General features: G+C 36.9%; 4 protein-coding genes across 7 annotated transcripts in view; 1 reads left to right on the top strand and 3 right to left on the bottom strand.

Annotated features, from left to right (window-relative positions):
* The window catches only part of LOC104820703 (probable C-terminal domain small phosphatase), an 891-nt gene extending 871 nt beyond the window's left edge, over window positions 1-20 (bottom strand). The window contains exon 1 of the mRNA XM_019203341.1: window positions 1-20. The gene's annotated coding sequence lies outside the window, so the exon portion shown is untranslated.
* Window positions 21-1,615: 1,595 nt separating this feature from the next.
* LOC104820702 (probable C-terminal domain small phosphatase) lies at window positions 1,616-2,785 on the bottom strand. The gene has a single exon (XM_010551261.2). It carries the CDS (start codon window positions 2,495-2,497, stop codon window positions 1,739-1,741), a length of 759 nt encoding a protein of 252 aa, XP_010549563.1. The 5' UTR covers window positions 2,498-2,785; the 3' UTR covers window positions 1,616-1,738.
* Window positions 2,786-3,416: 631 nt separating this feature from the next.
* On the bottom strand, window positions 3,417-6,036 carry LOC104820633 (seipin-2). 2 transcript variants are annotated; one of them, XM_010551158.2, is made up of 3 exons: window positions 4,812-6,036; window positions 3,892-4,391; window positions 3,417-3,622 (listed from the first exon to the last, which is right to left on the bottom strand). In XM_010551158.2, exons 1-2 carry the CDS (start codon window positions 6,006-6,008, stop codon window positions 3,900-3,902), a joined length of 1,689 nt encoding a protein of 562 aa, XP_010549460.1. In that variant the 5' UTR covers window positions 6,009-6,036; the 3' UTR covers window positions 3,417-3,622; window positions 3,892-3,899. The 2 variants fall into 2 exon arrangements, with proteins under 2 accessions (XP_010549460.1, XP_010549459.1); XM_010551157.2 differs by having other exon boundaries at window positions 3,417-4,391.
* Window positions 6,037-10,622: 4,586 nt separating this feature from the next.
* On the top strand, window positions 10,623-17,438 carry LOC104820631 (probable LRR receptor-like serine/threonine-protein kinase At1g29720). Of its 3 annotated transcripts, XM_010551156.1 has the most exons (26): window positions 10,623-11,013; window positions 11,430-11,498; window positions 11,630-11,807; window positions 11,880-11,951; window positions 12,031-12,102; window positions 12,183-12,254; window positions 12,363-12,434; window positions 12,516-12,587; window positions 12,668-12,739; window positions 12,827-12,898; window positions 12,987-13,055; window positions 13,153-13,224; window positions 13,307-13,369; window positions 13,465-13,539; window positions 13,641-13,691; window positions 13,783-13,824; window positions 13,893-13,936; window positions 14,004-14,392; window positions 14,515-14,710; window positions 15,097-15,117; window positions 15,210-15,344; window positions 15,446-15,564; window positions 15,638-15,854; window positions 15,939-16,170; window positions 16,602-16,752; window positions 16,841-17,438. In XM_010551156.1, the coding sequence occupies exons 2-26, from the start codon at window positions 11,453-11,455 to the stop codon at window positions 17,204-17,206; spliced, it is 2,970 nt and encodes a 989-aa protein (XP_010549458.1). In that variant the 5' UTR covers window positions 10,623-11,013; window positions 11,430-11,452; the 3' UTR covers window positions 17,207-17,438. The 3 variants fall into 3 exon arrangements, with proteins under 3 accessions (XP_010549458.1, XP_010549456.1, XP_010549457.1); XM_010551154.2 differs by lacking the exon at window positions 10,623-11,013 and having other exon boundaries at window positions 11,245-11,498; XM_010551155.2 differs by lacking the exon at window positions 10,623-11,013 and having other exon boundaries at window positions 11,248-11,498; window positions 15,638-15,848.
* The last annotated feature ends 731 nt before the right edge of the window (window positions 17,439-18,169 follow it).

Raw genomic sequence — 18,169 nt, 5'->3', positions numbered from 1 at the left:
CAGCGGAGCCATTGGATGGATAGTATGTCCTCTGGTAACTGTGGCTTTTGACATATCCCGTGAGTGGTTTGGAAACCATTTGATCGATCTCTCTTGCAATGTCTTAGGTTTCCGGAGGAAGAAAGCGGATAATGCTGAAGAAAGCAAAGATCTATTGCTGCTCAGACTGGGATGGCGGTAAGATGTTTATAAACTTAGGTTTGGTAGTAACTATCATAAAGTTCTTCTCGAACCGAAACACTACATTTGGAGCAGTTTAGTTTATTTGTGGGAATTTTAGTGGTAAATCCAGGATTGAGCTATTTTTAGCAAAATATGGTTAGGACATTGGATCATAGTTATGCTGTTTCCTGTGATTCCATGGATGGTGCAGTATACAATATGAATCAGCAAGGGAGTATTTGGTTATGTTTTCCATGTTTATAATCATACATAGCTATAGTTTCAGTTAAAATGTAGAGGATCTGAGGTTATAAAGGGATCACTATTGGAGTATATTCCTGGTGCTGCTGCTTGGCAGCCATAGTTTAAGAGTGATTGGCAGACTAGTTAAACTAAATAACTGCAGGAAGTTATTTTAAGAAGAAAATAAAATAAAATTCTTACATTGTAAAGATTTAAACTTTTTTTTGGGTAATTAATATAATTTAGAACCCTAGAGAGTCTTTTGATTATGCATCAGTTAGCTTTAAATATCAAAGTTAGCCAAAATAAGTATGTCCAATTGTTCTTCCTCCGATTCTTGCAAAACCCGGGAAACTATTTTATTTTTCCTCGGATTTGTAGTTTTTGATCTACTTATTCTTTCTCATTCCACCGAAAACCTTTAAGGCTGTGGTCTTGGTGTTTGTTTTTCACCAAGAGCTGTATATTGATGTATTTTTCTTGTACTGATATCATATATGATGTTATAAGCTGCTTCTTTTGGGTTTATCATACATTGTTTACCACTTTGTTTTACGCATACTTCTTGGTAACTTGGTTCAATTCTGATGAAGTCACTTGAATGGCTTATGCTGCCGAACTCCGATGATTTTTTTTCATTCATGTGCTTTCTTTTGGTCAGAGGTTATAATGTTTATCGAAAAACGAATTGAATAGTTACAATTGCTTAGAAATGTCTGTATCTCTCTGCCTGCTGTGAAGGGAGCTGCATTCTCAAAAGACATTACTTGCTTTCATCGTATCACGGTGTCTAAACTCAACTGGTTGTGTAGGACAGATGTGTAATATGTTACATTGGTCTCAAAGTTATTGTCTTTTCGTGTCCAAATAGTGTAGGTTTATGTCGTTTAGGTTTTTTGGTTACATGTCCTAACGAGACCGACACATTTTCTCTGAGGTGTTCTTCGTTTTTTAGGTGGACTGAACTCAGAGATGGTTGCATTTGTCCCCTCATGTTCTGGAACGGATTTAGCAGAGGATTTCTACAAAGTAAGCGTTGGTCTTTTGAGCAGAAGCGTAGTCTTTTGCCGTTTGGAGTATTGCATTTCATTCTCGAAAGGCCGCAGAGAAAATTCTTTAGATGAATGTACAAACTTTCTTTCTTATGTTTTTTCTTTTTTATACACAGAGGACAGACCAAGATTTTGTTTTTCTTCTTTTCTGTTACCAGGTAAAATCTGAAGAAGGGGGGCATCCTTTTTCAAAGCACAAAAAACCCGATAACCAATATCGTTCCTCCCTCAAAAGACGAGAAAGACAGCAAACACTCGAGAAAAGGAACTCGATATGCACATTAAACCGGGCGTTTGGACAGGAATTCGTTCACTGCATCCCTCATATCCTCGTATCGGTAACAGCCTTCGAAGAAATCTGCGAGTTTCATCAGTTCCCGGTCATTCATATCATCCACGAAAGGCTTTATGGGCAGTCCATTCTCAGGCTGGAACGAGTACGAAAACGGATTGTCGTCCACCATTAAAACACTTCCGAGATCCTTGCCCACCACCAAAGATAAGTCCTTTACATATTTTCCATTCACTTCTTTGCATGAATCCCGATACAGGCGCTGTGAGATGACTCGGTTCTGGTCCAGTTTGTCCAAAACCTGGGAGGCATAGTCTTCCAGCCCGGCCGTGAAGACGACCACTCTGAATTCCTCACTGATTCTCTTCAGAAACTCGTTAACGCCCGGACGTTTTACCACAAACAACGGTATAATCCCGCTCCCGATCTTAATCCTGACCATGAAATCGATTTTTCCTCTCGGTGGTTGCGTTGTTGAGTGCACCAATGTCTCGTCCAGATCGAGCAAGATTGTCCTTTTCTTTTTATTGTGTTTCTCGAGTTTCTTGTAGCCATTTTTACTGGCTATGCAGCTACTGGCGGTTGCACGGAAGAATCTGGAAACGCAACGAAGGAGGCGATGGTGGAAAGCGAAGAATGACGCATTTAGGGACGTGAAAATGGAGGCGGCGGAGAAATTGGACAGATAGTTTTTCGTCTCTTTTCTTTGGATCTTGACAGATTTCCCGACGACCCTTTTGGACACCATCAATCGGTAAAAAAGATTCTGGTTTCCCGACAAAGAAGACGGGTTTCGTGTTATGAAGAACAAGTTTTTTGCAGACGCTCGGATGGAAGATGCTTAAAAACTAACATCTGGTGATAAATTTTATAGCATTCTTTCTATCATATTGGCAGTTATTTTTAGAAAATCCAGATTTCAGACATTGGAACATAGCTCAGACAAATGTGAAACCAGCAAGAGTGTGGTCTTGATATCGTTTCTTCTGTTACAAGTCATCTGGATATCGTTTCTTCTGTTACAAGTAATCATTTTCTTTCTCTTTTTTTTTAATTTCTATTTTCTGATATGACAAAATGTCATAACCAAATCAAATTTGATGGGTTGGATATAAGCCAATTATTTTTAAGAATATCCAAAACGAATTCTGTCTCAAGAACACAAATCTCAGTTTCACCACCGATTTAATCCACAAAAAAATATCGTTTTTTCCTTAAAAAAAAGTTTCTGATCCACATTTGAGAATTACCCATCTGAGATTATGGGGATAAAGAGTGGACGTTTCGGGAAACGGTTCGGGTTCGTGACGAAATGGATCTGTTCAGTTCTTTCGATTTTACAAAAATAGGTACCAATCGGGTTTTTTATTGTATTCGGTTCGGTTTCGGTATCAGTTCGGTTCTGGGTTTTATTAAAAAAATGATAGATTTCCTTTAAAAATATTTCAGGATTTTTAAAATTCGGTTCGGTTCGGTTCCGGAAAAATTCGGTTCTCTAAAAATGGTACCGTTCGGGAAATATCAGCGGTTTCGGGTCGGGAAAAATACCGTTTTAACGGTTCGGTTCGGTCCGGTTCCAAAGAACCGAACCGAAACGCCCAGCCCTAGAAGAAATACTTGAGCAGACAACAATGGATGATATATATCTCTGTGACTAAAAGCAACTATGGAGATGGAAGTGTTTCTGTTCTGAAAATGTATCTGTTCCCATCAAGATTTCTCATTTCTTACATACCCTTGAAGGCTTTCGGTACAACGAACAACACGGAAATCTTGACGATCTTAAGCTACAATTGAATGAATCTATTCAGCTAACCATCAGACGATTCATAATTTACAGCGAAGAACCTGCAAGACCTGCACTTGTGAGGAGCTGTTACAAAGGAATTTGGACATATTTAGCCTGGATTTATAACCTCGTACGACATGTGTACAAGAAAAGACTGGATCATCTCATAAACGAGTACATGATGATTTTCCTGTGTAGAAGAATCATTCTCTTGCTTGGCAAACGTTTCATATCTTCACATTAATAACTATAACTATTACTCTATGTGCCTTATAGATAATTTTCCGGTAAGAAAACGTTGCAATGCAGCCCGGGGGAAAGATGAAAATTTGGTACCAGAAATTTCCACTTGCCTGGAGAGTCATCTGCTTTCCGATTCACCGTTCAGATTTGAAGTATTGTTGATAGATGGTGTTCTGTCTCGGTGTCTTGATCTTGGAATGATCAAAGGCCTGCAACATATCAATGTGAAAAGCAATTCCATGATGAACATGCTCATGCTGATCCATACAAACAAACTCTTCCGCCAGTTCCATATGATCCGCTTGAGGAAAGGAAGATCGGATTGGAACTCCATGGATGCATCGTACAGCTCCGGAACGCCAGCTCCAGGACGAAACTCTGCCCGTTGTTCGATCATCACCTTCAAGCAAGCAGTGGGTATGTCTTTCTCGACAAAGCCTGTGAACTTCAATCTCAGGGTTTGGGTTTCAGAGACATAGCCCGTGACGAGTGGAGCAATCTTGAGGAGTGTCTGAACAAGACGTATAGGCTCGCTTCTGAATTTCAACATGCATGGCCGCCTTGAGCTAGCGAGAGTTTGACCATCCGCCGATAGGGAATCCACCCGAACCTTCAAGAAAGAGTGATGATTACATAAATAGAGTGCCTGAAGAAGACAAGACATGATTCTGATAAATCTGCCATTGGATTGAAACCCTTCTGTCTCTGGGTAGGCATCATATGCTTGAATTAACATAAGTCTGTGTGTTGAATTTTCTAGCCATAAGATCAATCCAAGTACTGAAAAATAGAATTTCTTTCTCTATTTTTACACAATGCTGTCTAAAATGTTTGTGGTTCATACCATCAACAAGATATCGAGAACTATCCTCCAAATACAGGCAATGAAATTTCTTTCTCAATCTATTACACAAAGCTGTCTAAAAGATTTCTGATTCATAACATCGGGAAGATATCGGCAACAGTTCTCAAGCATGTCATGGATACATACATATCTCTCGAACATAGCAAAATAGGCCAAAGTCCATACCTGGAACATGCCGAGATTTCGGTTGTACTCAGACTCGGGCAATGTCAATGAAACAGTGATCTCTATTTTGTGATTTCGAGGGATAATCCGTGACCCCATGATCTTCCCAATTTCGGGATTTTCCTTACAACTTTTATCACAGGCAACCCCAGAACATGAAACTATAGGGACATAAGCTTCAGGACTGTTTTTGGTATAATCAAAATTCAAGCTTTCTTGAACTACCAATGGCTCCTGAGCCAAAAGCCTTATCACAAACCCACCAAGCACTAAAGCCGAAACCAACAAGACAACCAAAACGATTCCGACATAAATTGCCCAAAACAAACCCCATCCAAACTTGGACACAAGCTTCAACATGGACCTGTAATCTTTCAAACCAGGAGACAGAAACGGACTTACAGTCTCCAATATCATATCAAATATCTCAGCAACCCTCGTCGTTATATACCGTTTGCTGCGCCTCATTGTTCCAAACGGATCAAGAACAAAGATACAGAAGCTATAGACCAGCCATGGTGGAAATGTGATCAAGCTTATCATCAAACTGACCTGAAACTCGATTGCTTTGGTCGACAGCCCGAGCAAAAACGAAAACAGAGACCAATCTGTCGAAGAAGGCTCCACGCGCGAAACCACCGCCGCCGATTCGGCTGAGTCGACAACCCGGTCATCACTCACCGTAGTCACCGTGGATTCTCCAGTTTTCTCGGAGCTCATGGATTTCCCAGCCGGAATCGGATCGACCCGGTCCCCAACCGAATCAGTCACATCCAAATCCTCCACTTTTTCCCCATCCGTTTCAGCATGTTCCCCACCCGGATCAATCGCACCAGAATCTCCACCTTGTGCAGGATTCGGATCGATCTGATCGTTAACTGGTTCAGTTACGCCACCACCTTCCTCAATTTCTCCAGATTCGCCAGAAAGCTCGTCGTCTTTTTCCACCAAAAACTTTTTTTCAAATTCATCGGAAGAAGAAAACGAACCCATATTCGAATCGAAAGTCTTCAATTTCCAACCGGGAGCCGATTTCCGCCGCCGGAGATTTGCGGCGGAGGTAGGAGAAATCGCTTGAGAGGAAGATGGACGGTTAGAATTGTCGTGGGCAGACGAGCAATCGTAGAAAAAATCTTCAGGAGCATCGAGGAATCGATCTTCGTCGCCTCTTCTAGTGCTCGATGATGACGATTCCATTGGCCGGAAGACGAAAGGCTGCTGCCTCTGGAACGGAAAACGAGATTGGGACGAATACTTTTATGGGCGGGACTTGTCGATCTGTCTACCGCTGTCGGACCGGGGAATTTCAAACCGGTTAACTGAGAACCGGAATTTATACTGGTTAATTGCCCATCTTATCTTTTCTTTTTTTAACCGTTCATCATCAAACACAACATTAGTAATACGATAACAAATAAAAAAAATCATTACGATACCAGCATAAAAAAATTTGAAATTTTAAAACTTAGCATATAAATACATAAAACTTTGAAATTTGCATAAACTTGTAAATATTGTCATAAATCTTTTATAAAATTTACAAATATCTCTCAGCGTATATGAGCTTATGATAACATTTGTAAGGTTTCTCATTTTTATAAGAGTTTTAAAATTCGTGTATTTATATAATATTTTTTTAAATTAATGTTTTTATAGTATTGCTTCTTATTATTAATATACATAAGAAAATCATACGGATGAATAAACTAATCCTAATATAATCTTAAAATTGACGAATTATTAGTATATGTCGCGCAACATCTCGAACCGTGAATTCTCCGGCAGCCTTCAGGGAAGGCTGCCACCGGACTTTGTGAGGCTCCCATTTCTTGAATCGATGTGAGAGTCCTCCAATTCTATCATAATGTAAATATATATTGTATGCCTTTTGTAGATATATATATATATATATATATATATATATATATATATATATATATTGTATGCCTTATATATAATAGATTCATAATTTAGTATTGCAAACATATGGTAGATGTGCCCCTGATTTAGCCTTAGGTTATTTGGTCTCATTTACTTGGAATGCAAGTTACCAATTTTGACGTATTTTTCTTATAGACAAATTATAAAAAAAAAATATACGATGATAATCAGATTTATTCATCACGAATTCAAAATGATATGCCATTACTGGATAAAAATAATAAACTCCATGAAAATCTCGAATCCCGTTTTCAGACACTGATGTGTACGGAAATGATGACTTGCGGTCCAAGCGACTGGGCCAGATCCGGACATTGTCGGAATGTGTCGTGTCTGTTACGTATTCTTTTTCTGCATCTGCGTACGATTTGTACCTTCTCACTCCCGATTTTCGGTATTCGGTTCAGATTCGGTTCGGGAGTTTCGGTTTTACACAAATATGTGTCAATCGGTTTTTATATCATATTCGGTTCGGTTCAGTTTTTCGGTTTTTTAAAAATTCGGTTTGATTTTTTAAATACCGTTAAAGAATTTTTAATGGTTCGAAACGAGAAAATATCATATTTTTTCGATTTGGTACGATTCGATTCCGAATAATTGTACCGAAATATCAGTTTTAGATAGAGATGTTAATTGGGTTGGATTAAATGGGTTAATCCAATCCAATCCAATAATAAGAGTTTATGGTTCGACTCATTAGGTTAATTTTATTAAATGGATTAAATGGGTTTAACCTATGGGTTATGGGTTGAATGGATTTACCCAACAAACCCATTAAACCCACTATACAATTAATCTAAATTATTTGATTATATAAAAATCCAATTGTAATTGAATTCGAATTTAACGAAAATTATAAAATCGAATTCAAATAGAATATTAATCGAACGTAATCATATATATATATATATATATGAATTCGAATCGGACGAAATCCTATGTAGAAATCGAATCTCAATCGATTCCGAATCGAACTTAATCATATGTGAAAACCGAATTCGAATTGAATGTAATTCTATGTTTGAAATCGAATCAAATGGAATCATGTGTAAAAACCGAATTCGATATTGAATACAAATCGAACAAAATCATATGTAAAAACCAAATTTGAATCGAACGCAACTCTATGCACGTGAATCGAATTCGAATCGATCGGAATTCTATGGAAAGTTAAATGTGAATCTAATACGAATCGAATTGAAATTTTTATAAAGAACGAATCCAAATTGAAACGATCCAAATCTGAATATGCTAATTAATAAATCAATTAGAATGAATATGTTAATTGGGTTTAAATGGGTTAATTGGTTTAATCCAACCCGTTTGGTTTTGAAGATAATATTATTGGGTTGGGTTAATCTAATTCATTAAATCTATTAACCCAAACGGGTTGGGATTAAGCAGGTTCCAAAACCCATTTTGACAACCTAGTTTCAGACAATGGTTTTTGAAACTTGTAGAACAAGCAAGAAACCCTAATCCTCTTGAATTTATTCAAATGAGGAAAAACATGTTTTTTTTTTATCAGGCATAACCTACATATTATTATTGAATATATATATATATATGTGTGTGTGTGTGTGGATAGCCTATACTGAGAAAATTCGTGTGGTCAATAAGATTGAAGTATAGGGGTTAATTTGTAAAACAACACAATTTTTGGGACAATTGTGTAATTTATCAAACCCACCATTTCTTCTTCTTTTTTTTTGTCGTTAAAAAATTGCTAAAATATCTTTCTTTTATTAAATGGGCTCTCCTTTTGAAGCATATTTGCTTTTTGGTTTCGAATCTCGTTTCAGAGGAAAATTTCTTTAAGAATAAATATTTGTAAAATATTTGCTTTTAAAAAGAATTTGAAACAAAATTTCTTTAAGAATAAATATTTTTATTAATAGAATATCTAAATGGAAAATCCGAGTGAAATTGTGTCGACCATTAGAAGTTGTAAATCTGTCGAGTTTTTGTTGCCATTGACAAATATCTCTCTTTTTCGTAGGAATAAAATAAAATCTAGATTCGATGTATCTTTGAGATTCTTCCCCATTAAAAAATTATAGACATAAATAATTGAAATAAAGTTTTTTTTGGTGTAATAATTGAAATAAAGTTGAAGTGGAAAAGAAAGTGAAAACGAAAAACCGTGTGGGGATATATATATATATTGAAGAATGCGATACGAGGTGGGGTTAGAGCGTTAATTTAGACCCGGCAATTTAGATTTGAAGTCCGTAACTGGATCCGAATTTTCTTGAAAATTGTATATTTTTTTCAAAAAAATAAAAAAAAATTAAGTTTACAAAGGAATTAAGTACCGATTCGAATCCAAAATCTATAAAATCGGATTTTAAATTTCTTTTTGGATGAAGAATATCCTGAGTCGAAACTCAAACTAATTCCGAAATTATGAGTAAATCATATGATTGGAATTATATTGCTCTTTCCAATTTGAAGTTCGAATTCGGAATAAAATATATATTTTATGTCTCTTTATCATCGGTTGAACTATTTAAAATTGGATGAGTTTCAATTTAAGTTATATACACCCAAAAAACATCGAACCGACCCGAACTTGAACCGGAGCATGAACCCAAAATCTCTTATTGGAATTATATATTTTTATTTATAACATATAGAGTCATATTCTATGAGAAAAAAGGGTAGGCCGATCTAAAAAAATTATCAATAAAAAATTATAAATAAGGGCAAATTTAATTTTATTATAGGACATTTAACAATTTTGCTAAAAAAATTTACAAAGAATTTTTTTGAATAAAAAAAATCAATATCCGACTCATAAGTAGGATGTAAAATGAGTTCGGCTCGCAGGCTAACTCACGAACCAACCTATATTTTTGTGAGTCGGATTTAAATATTTTGAATCCATAAAAAAATGAGTCTAACGAACCAGTCTGTCGTGAATCAGATTCGTAGCGAGCCAACTTGTCACGGACCGACCAACTCGTAGCCTAAAATAATTATTTTTTAAAAATTTTATTATTTTTATATATATATATATATTATATTTTTATTATATATTTAGTTTATTTTATTTAAAATTTTGATTTTTTATTATATTGTAAATATTTAAAAAATGAGTGAGATTGAGACGATCTAGATTGGACTTGATCGGGCCAGGATGTTTTACACCCTACTCGTAACGTCTTGCATGTCATTAATTTGGCATTATTCGAACACCTTTTCCATATGAAATTATTGCTCTAAAGTAGATTTGTCTTGTTTTTGAAATTTATTTATTTTAACATAAGATTAAATTAATGTCATCACATGTAAATATTTCGAAATGATTACAAACATGGAGTTCATGACACTAAGCTTTAAATACTATTATAATTTCTATTCATATATTTAATTTGGATTTTCTTATCCTAAGAAATCTATTAAAACAATATCTTGTACTATATTTTAATCAATTGAAAGATCAATTTGATAAATAAAAAACTATTTTCTAAAGTGGTGCCATAGATCTAAATTTATAGAAATACAACTATCTTTATTAAGTTAATAAGAAAGAAAGAAAATATGATTTTGTATTTGATTAAATTTCAAATCATTAAAATTTGAATCGGAAAATTATCAAAAATATTTTCTCTTCCCCATCTGTGACCATATGACTATATGATCTCAAATATAGTATGTCCATATATTGATTTCAATATTCATAACGTTAAATTTATGATGTTTTAATCAAATAATTAGTAAGATATACAAGATAAATATAATAAATTAGTGAGATCATACTATATTTTGGTTCATGCAAGTAAGAATATAAAAGTAAGTATTTTTGATATAATGGCATTTGAAGTGCACAAAATCATTTAGCCTAAAACCAATTAACTTCACTCACTGTACAACCAATTTGATAACTATGTTTGAATTGAAACCCTGATTAAGCTGATGCTGCTGGTTCTTGGATTGTGGCCATACTTTGCATTCGAATATTTTTTAAATTTCCTTCAGGGTGAAATTAGGGTTCTTAGGGATAGGGAAATGGTGAGATTAGGGTTATTAGGGAATGGTGAGATTAGGATTTCGTATACTTTCTAAGGGACTCGGCAAAGGATCGCGCACGTGGTGCGTGATTGATGATGCTCCGGCGGATGACGGAGAGCCGATCCTCTGAGCTCGTCATTGGCTTAGAATTGCAGGATCAGGCCGCTGAGGAGGACGAGGACGAGAGGTGAAGAGGAGAGAAGATGACGGATTTTTTGTCGGCGGTGACGGAAAAACGCCGGTGGAGGTAAGAGAATTGAATTTTTTTTAGTCGTGATGTAGAAATTGAAGTAGAACACATTCACAGTGTCACAAAAAGTTGGATAATGTTATGAAAGCTTGACTTCTTGAAACTTAGTCTTTGGAGTATTCACAAGTGGAGATGGTGGGGCTGATGAAAGGGCAACACCATGGACAAGAAACTTCAACATGGACCCATGTGATCCATTCACTGAACTGTTCAAACCAACGTCTGCACCACAAGCATTTTGATTAAGTTTTGGGCTTAACCTTATAACTATTTCTTTGAAACTTGTGTAAATTTTCGACGAAAAACAGAGGAAGTTGCTTTTATTTAATGTGTGTGTATATATAATTTGAAGCACAGAACTTATCTGCAGTTTTACAAGTTCATGATGTCACAAAACCGGTTTGTTCATGTAGCATCTGTTCTTATACTTAGCTGCATGGCATGTATAGCTTACGCAGCTCCTGCTCTGCACCCAGATGAAGGTTAGTGGATTCTTAAGTGATGCAAGAAACATTATGATGGGGTTTCTTTCCAGATTCCGTCAGAATCTATCATGATCTGTTCATCAAGTTTGAGAAAACCAGACATGTTTCTTGATTCTGTGTTCTTGCAGTGAAAGCACTCAAGGATATAACTTCGACGCTCGGTGTAAAGTACTTGAACCTGAGTGAAGATCCTTGTCTGGTAAAGACACTCAAGATAACGGAAGGCGGTTTGGAAGAAGGGCAGAACAGTACGATCAGATGCAACTGTCGTTTTGACAATAACAGCACGTGTAGAATCACGCACTTGTAAGTCCACGGCGTTTGATTATCTTCTTGTTAGAAAATCTGTGTCCTCCTGCATGTTTTCTTTTAATGCAGTGTGCTCAAGACATTCAGCCTTCAGGGAAGGCTGCCACCGGACTTTGTGAGGCTCCCATTTCTTGAATCGATGTGAGAGTCCTCCAATTCTATCCCTTTTCATCTCCTTCTCATTATCGTACGCACATTCAATACTATCTGGGATTTGCAGCCAACTATGCCGTAATTACCTATCTGGTTCAATTCCAATGGAATGGACGTCTTTGCCATACCTTACGTCCATGTAAGTTTTGGTTCTCAAGTTTCTTGTTCGAAAGGAACTCCGACACGCTTATGAAATTTCCCGATCTTTTCCCCCTCCAGATCTGTCTGTGCGAATCGCTTGTCAGGAGATATTCCCACAGGTTTGGGGAAGTTTATCAATCTCACCGTATTGTATGGTTCTCTTCATCTTATCTTTGATCTAATGAGATTATGCTTGATGTATCGGTATATCTCTTTTTTATGGGACGGAGTTGTCAGTCCTGCATCGTATGGTTTCAGGGTCCTTGAAGCCAACCAATTCTCTGGAACTGTTCCTAAAGAATTTGGGAACTTGGTTAACATGGAAAGATTGTAAGCATGAATTTCTCAATTCTAAAAAGACAAAACATATCCTCCAGTCTCAGTGTGTTGTCCTTGTTTGTGTGATTCCAGACTGCTTTCTTCGAACCAGCTTGTCGGGAGCCTCCCGGAGACTCTAGGGAGGCTAACAAAGCTGAACGAGTTGTATGTTTATCAACGTGTTCTGGTTTTCTTGAAACACTTTCCGAGATCATGGCTGAATGTTTTAATTGTATCATTTGCAGACGTATAAGCGACAATCGCTTGAACGGATCCATCCCAGAATTTATAGGCAACTTATTAGAACTTAGAAAATTGTAAGAAAGCTCTTTCTGCGTTACACGTCAGAATTTGTAGCATTCTAGAGTATCAAGATTTTTTTACTGTGTGTCTCCTTTGAGCAGAGAACTTCAAGCAAGCGGCCTTACTGGACCTGTTCCAGATTCCATTTTTCGGCTACCAAATTTAAACGAACTGTAAGTAATCTTTGATGCGTCGAGGGACGAAATTTAGAGAAGAATCTGTGCTTGTGGAATAAATCGGTAAGAATTTCTTGCTGTGCAGGAGGATCAGTGATACAGCTTCGGGATCAGGCCGTGTTCCAGATATAACTAGCAAGAGCCTGAAATTTCTGTATGTCACGTCTCACATTCTTTACCTCTCCTGTAAGGTGTGATTATATGCTGTAATACATAATGTTACATGCTAGGTTGATGTTTTTGATATCCAGGGTTTTGAGGAACTTGAATTTGTCTGGACAACTCTCATTCGATGTCTGGGAGACCCTAAATCTCATGACTCTGTAAGTTCAATACTGTGTGTTGTACTGGCTATGCATCTGAAGAAAGACTCAATCTTTTGACAATTATGCTTTTTTCCGGTAGCGATGTATCGTTCAATAGGCTGACTGGAGAAGTGCCAACGCACGCAAAGGCGCCAAAATACACGTGTGTGCCATAGTTTTGTATCAAGACAGTTTACTCTATGAACTAGTTAATTTGTCTCACTGAAGACATTTAAACTCTTATGTCTTCACTTTCAGGTATTTGGCTGGAAACATGTTTTCAGGCAAGGTAGACTCAGGTCCCTTTCTCACTGCCAGTACTAGTTCAAATGTGTAAGACCATATACCTTTTTCGATGGTCAAATGAACATTTCATTTCATTGTGTCTGGTTATAGTGTTCTAGTCTCTGATATATATGTATATGCTGCTGCAGTGATCTTTCTTTTAACAACTTCACATGGTCTCCCGGATGCAAAGAGAGGATGTATGTACACTGTAATGAAGGATACTCTCCTGGATTCTTGGTAGTTCATGTCTTAAACTTCCAAAATTTAAACGCATGTTCTTGAACGCAGGAATGTAAACACATACCGGAGCTCAAACTCCAGAAACAACTTGTAAGGACATCTTGTCATTTTCGCCAATGACTCTCTGCGTATCGTTATTTATTCATTGTTTTATGCAGAGCAAGACTTTTGCCGTGCGCAGCCATAAACTCTTGTCGAAATTGTAAGTTCACCGAGTCTCTGATTGGTTTTCCACAGTCCATTCTATTGATAACTTTCACGTTCCGCAGATAACAAGTCACTGCATATAAACTGTGGCGGAGGAGATGTGACTATAAAAAGTTCCCGTGGAAATATTATGTATCATGGTGATAATTATGGACAAACCAGTTCGGCGATGAGTTATCGTGTAACAAATTGGGGATTCTGCAACACCGGTGACTTTATGGATGACGCAATAACTGAAGATACATTTAACGTTTCATCTGATTCAGTAGTATCTGCAAAATATCCTGAGCTTTATCAGACAGCGAGACAGTCTCCCCTGAGTTTGGCTTACTATGCATTTTGCATGGAAAACGGAAGCTATAACGTGAAACTCCATTTCGCCGAGATTCAGTTCACGGACCAAGAACCTTATAGCAGAGTTGCAAAGCGGTTTTTCAATATCTACATCCAGGTAAAGTATTACGTGCTTTTGAAAAATTGATGTCTTTGAGATTCTTGACGAACTGTTTCATCCGTCTCTGGTGATCATCGGATATATAAAAAACCGTCTTGTTTTTGCTTTTCTTGTGAAAGGGAAAATTGGTTTGGGAGGATTTTAGTATAAGAGATGAGGCTAATGGGACACACAAAGAAGTAATAAAGGAAATGAACACGACTGTGACCGATAACTCGTTAGAGATACGATTGTATTGGGCGGGGAAAGGCACGACACTAATCCCTCGGAGAGGGAGTTATGGCTCTCTGATATCTGCAATCTCAGTTTGTCCTAGTAAGCAAAGTTTCTTCTGAACATTAACATTACATTTTCATCGGTTCAACAAACTCTTTGTTCTTCTCGTAATTTCAGCAGTCTGTTAGTTTTTGGGTTGCGTTCTACTCGTGGATCTTAAAAGGGTTTAACTGGTTTTATTACGGGGTAGGGTCTGTCAAATTGGTATTAGAGCCTCTCAATCCTTGCATGTGCAGCAACGGGGTGGGCTGGATGTTATTGTTAGAATCCCACACCGAGCGAATATGGGATTGTAACTTGAGTTCTATGAGCACCCCAACCTTAGTATTGTTTCTCTTGAGTGTTTTTCTTTCAGTTTCACCTTGATCTTCTTGTCAATTGACACTGCTGTCTAACCAGAATCTTGTATCTATAAAAAATTTCAGGTTCGAAACCTCAATGTGGAGGTACAAAGACAACAAGTCACTACCTTGTTCTTGGTGTTTATATATTTATCCGAATAATATCTAATATCTACTCTTTTGGCATTTCATTCCAGTGGAGAAAGCCAAACATCAGGTTCATTATTCCCTAATTTTTGGGGGTGTTGGCGCTTTTCTATGTGTTATTCTCTTGGCATTTGGTATCTATACTAGAAGAAGATGCATTAGACACAAAAACGCAAGCGAAAAAGGTATCGGATTAACAAAGTTTTGTGATCTGTTTCTTGCACATACATGTATCATTCAAAATAATGTCATTAATGACTTTTGTCTGTTCAATCTGGTCATGTAGATCTTAGAGCCCAAGGTCTTCAAACAGTTTGCTTCACTTGGAGGCAACTACAAGCGGCCACAAGAAATTTTGATGGAGCAAACAAACTTGGAGAAGGGGGTTTTGGATCTGTATTCAAAGTACCAATACTCTACGAACGTATGTATGGCAGAAAATCAGTATACAGGTTTCTAATGGTAAGATTTGTTGCAGGGCGAGCTGGCAGATGGAACTATCATCGCAGTTAAGCAGCTTTCTTCAAAATCATGTCAAGGAAACCGTGAATTTGTCAATGAAATTGGCATGATCTCGGGTCTTCATCATCCAAACCTTGTGAAGCTTTATGGATGTTGTGTCGAGAAGGATCAATTGTTGCTTGTATATGAGTACATGGAAAATAATTCTCTTGCTCATGCACTATTTGGTAAAAGTTGTAGAATGGTCAAGTGTTACAATCTCAAATTGATGGAATCATGTAAGAGAGTAATATGCCTTTGGTTATTCCCATTTTCAGGGAAGAGTAACCTGAATCTGCAATGGGAGACCAGACAAAGGATTTGCGTTGGGATAGCAAGAGGAATAGAGTATCTCCACGAAGGATCGATGATCAGGATGGTTCATCGTGACATCAAAGCTACGAATGTGCTGTTAGATGGCGACCTCAACGCAAAGATATCTGACTTTGGATTGGCTAGGCTCCACAATGAAGAACAAAGCCATATCACCACCAAAATTGCCGGGACCATGTGAGTAGTATGATAGATTCTAGGATCTGTCTATCGAGTTTTTCTGGTCTTTAGGAGTTCCGACACCCTTTAGTCGGTCTTTACTAGTTCAAAGATCCTTGAACGGTACTAGTCCAAACCAAAAAAGAACGGTAATAGGAAAGGATCCCATTACTATCTTGTGTATTGTAGGTAAACCTTACCTTGCAAAAACTTCTACACGAAACTGTTTCCAGAACTCAAACCCTTGATCTCTTGATCACAACGGTAATACCCACTTCAATGTCCAGACCAGAAGATGAAAATTAAACCCAAACCCAAATAATAAAATAAAGTTCATAAAACATAAAAAGTACTAAAGTTCAAACCATCCTACTCTTTGTATTTGCTTAACTACACCATGACAACATAACGGCTAGTGTAGTTCTTGATTTTGATTTGTTGTGTTGCAGAGGATATATGGCTCCTGAGTATGCTTTATGGGGTCAGCTGACAGAGAAAGCCGATGTTTACAGCTTCGGAGTGGTGGCTCTTGAGATTGTTAGCGGTGAGAATAATATGAAACACAAGGGAGGGACTGATCAAACCTCTCTTGTCGATCGGGTAACCTTATTTACCATTATTTGTGAGCATTTACTGAATCTGTAAGTATTCCGATTTTGTTACCTCTTACTACGTATCCGAATTTCAGGTGGTCATACTGCAACAGAATGATAACTTATTGGAGATGGTTGATCCAAAGCTCGAAGGTGGTTTCAACCACGAAGAAGCAGAGAGAATGATTAAAGTGGCTCTTTCTTGCACAAACTCATCTCCTTCTTTGAGGCCGACCATGTCAGAAGCCGTGAAAATGCTCGAGGGAGAGATGGAAATAATGGAAAGCATCTCGGACCCTCGTTTGTACGGAGTCTTCCGGAAGATGAGAGTTAGCTCAAGCATGTCAGGAACAGAGATATCATCCTCGGGTCAGGCCACGACAGCTTCGACATCTGGTTATGATTTGTATCCTTTGACTCCTGAATCCACGATCCTGGACAGCAGCGGAACCTCGTCCTAGTCGTCGACGTAAGGTATAAAATGTGACAAAGTCATGTGAAACTTGTATCGTCATTATCATGCATATGTATACAGACGTATATGCGTGTGTATCTATTCTTCACACATTCAAAAAAACAAAAAACCATACAGCCTCGATTGTGAAAATTCGTGGGGCAAGAGATTCAAGTGTGGGGGTTGTTTTGTAAAATATAAGACTTTTGGGGCCAAATTTATAATTTTATCAAATCCAACATTTTTTTCCATGGAAAAACAATAAAAATATGTTTTTTTTTGGTAAATCAGTAAAAAAAATATTTTAGTGACGAGAATTTGTCTTTAAAATATAAAGAATCTAAAATTAGATATTTGATATATAGATTCAATAAAATTTATGGACGTCATAAATATATTGTTCACTGTTACGGTTCACATTGATTTACTATTCATATATACGATTACTGTTCACACCGACCGTATACGTGAACACTAACTGCGAGATTTTTATAAATAGACCATTTGGATTCCTCCATTTGTACACTTTTAAGAAAGAGAGTAATAAGAAATACATTCTTTTCCATTCTCCTAAGATACAGTTTTCCCTTATAGTTAACGATCTAATATCCGGATCGTTTATATTTCTCCGATTTCATAACAATGGACATATTAATGTCAAAGGAGAAAAACAGGTGCAAAGAGTAAATAAATGAAAAATAGGATAGGGTGAGCGTTTCAGTATATATTTCTGTTTTATTTTAGATTTTATTAAAAAAAATTATAATTTTTTTAATCTTTTGATAAGTACAATCCCAGAATAGGCCCACAAATTTTGAGACTCGTTTTTTTAAAACTAATTATTACTTTTAACTATATATTATAAAAAAAAAATAATTCGATATGATTTCTGGAAAAGAAAATTAATCTGAAAGAGCAAACCATTTGCCGATTAAATTTAAACTTCACTATTGGGGGGAGGAGACCTACA

The sequence above is a fragment of the Tarenaya hassleriana genome, unplaced genomic scaffold (assembly GCF_000463585.1).
Source record: "Tarenaya hassleriana unplaced genomic scaffold, ASM46358v1 Cleome31, whole genome shotgun sequence".
Lineage (NCBI taxonomy): Eukaryota > Viridiplantae > Streptophyta > Magnoliopsida > Brassicales > Cleomaceae > Tarenaya > Tarenaya hassleriana.
This window is presented reverse-complemented; position numbering and strand designations above follow the sequence as displayed.

What these genes read in the sequence shown, in the direction of transcription:
- LOC104820702 (XM_010551261.2), bottom strand. Translation starts at nt 2,497, where the DNA reads ATGGTGTCCAAAAGGGTCGTCGGGAAATCTGTCAAGATCCAAAGAAAA.
- LOC104820633 (XM_010551157.2), bottom strand. Translation starts at nt 6,008, where the DNA reads ATGGAATCGTCATCATCGAGCACTAGAAGAGGCGACGAAGATCGATTC. An exon ending in GAAATCTCGGCATGTTCCAG is followed by an intron (nt 4,392 to 4,811) that starts GTATGGACTTTG and finishes TCTTTCTTGAAG; the next exon opens with GTTCGGGTGGATTCCCTATC.
- LOC104820631 (XM_010551154.2), top strand. Translation starts at nt 11,399, where the DNA reads ATGATGTCACAAAACCGGTTTGTTCATGTAGCATCTGTTCTTATACTT. An exon ending in ACGTGTAGAATCACGCACTT is followed by an intron (nt 11,808 to 11,879) that starts GTAAGTCCACGG and finishes CTTTTAATGCAG; the next exon opens with TGTGCTCAAGACATTCAGCC. An exon ending in TGCAATCTCAGTTTGTCCTA is followed by an intron (nt 14,711 to 15,096) that starts GTAAGCAAAGTT and finishes AAAAAATTTCAG; the next exon opens with GTTCGAAACCTCAATGTGGA.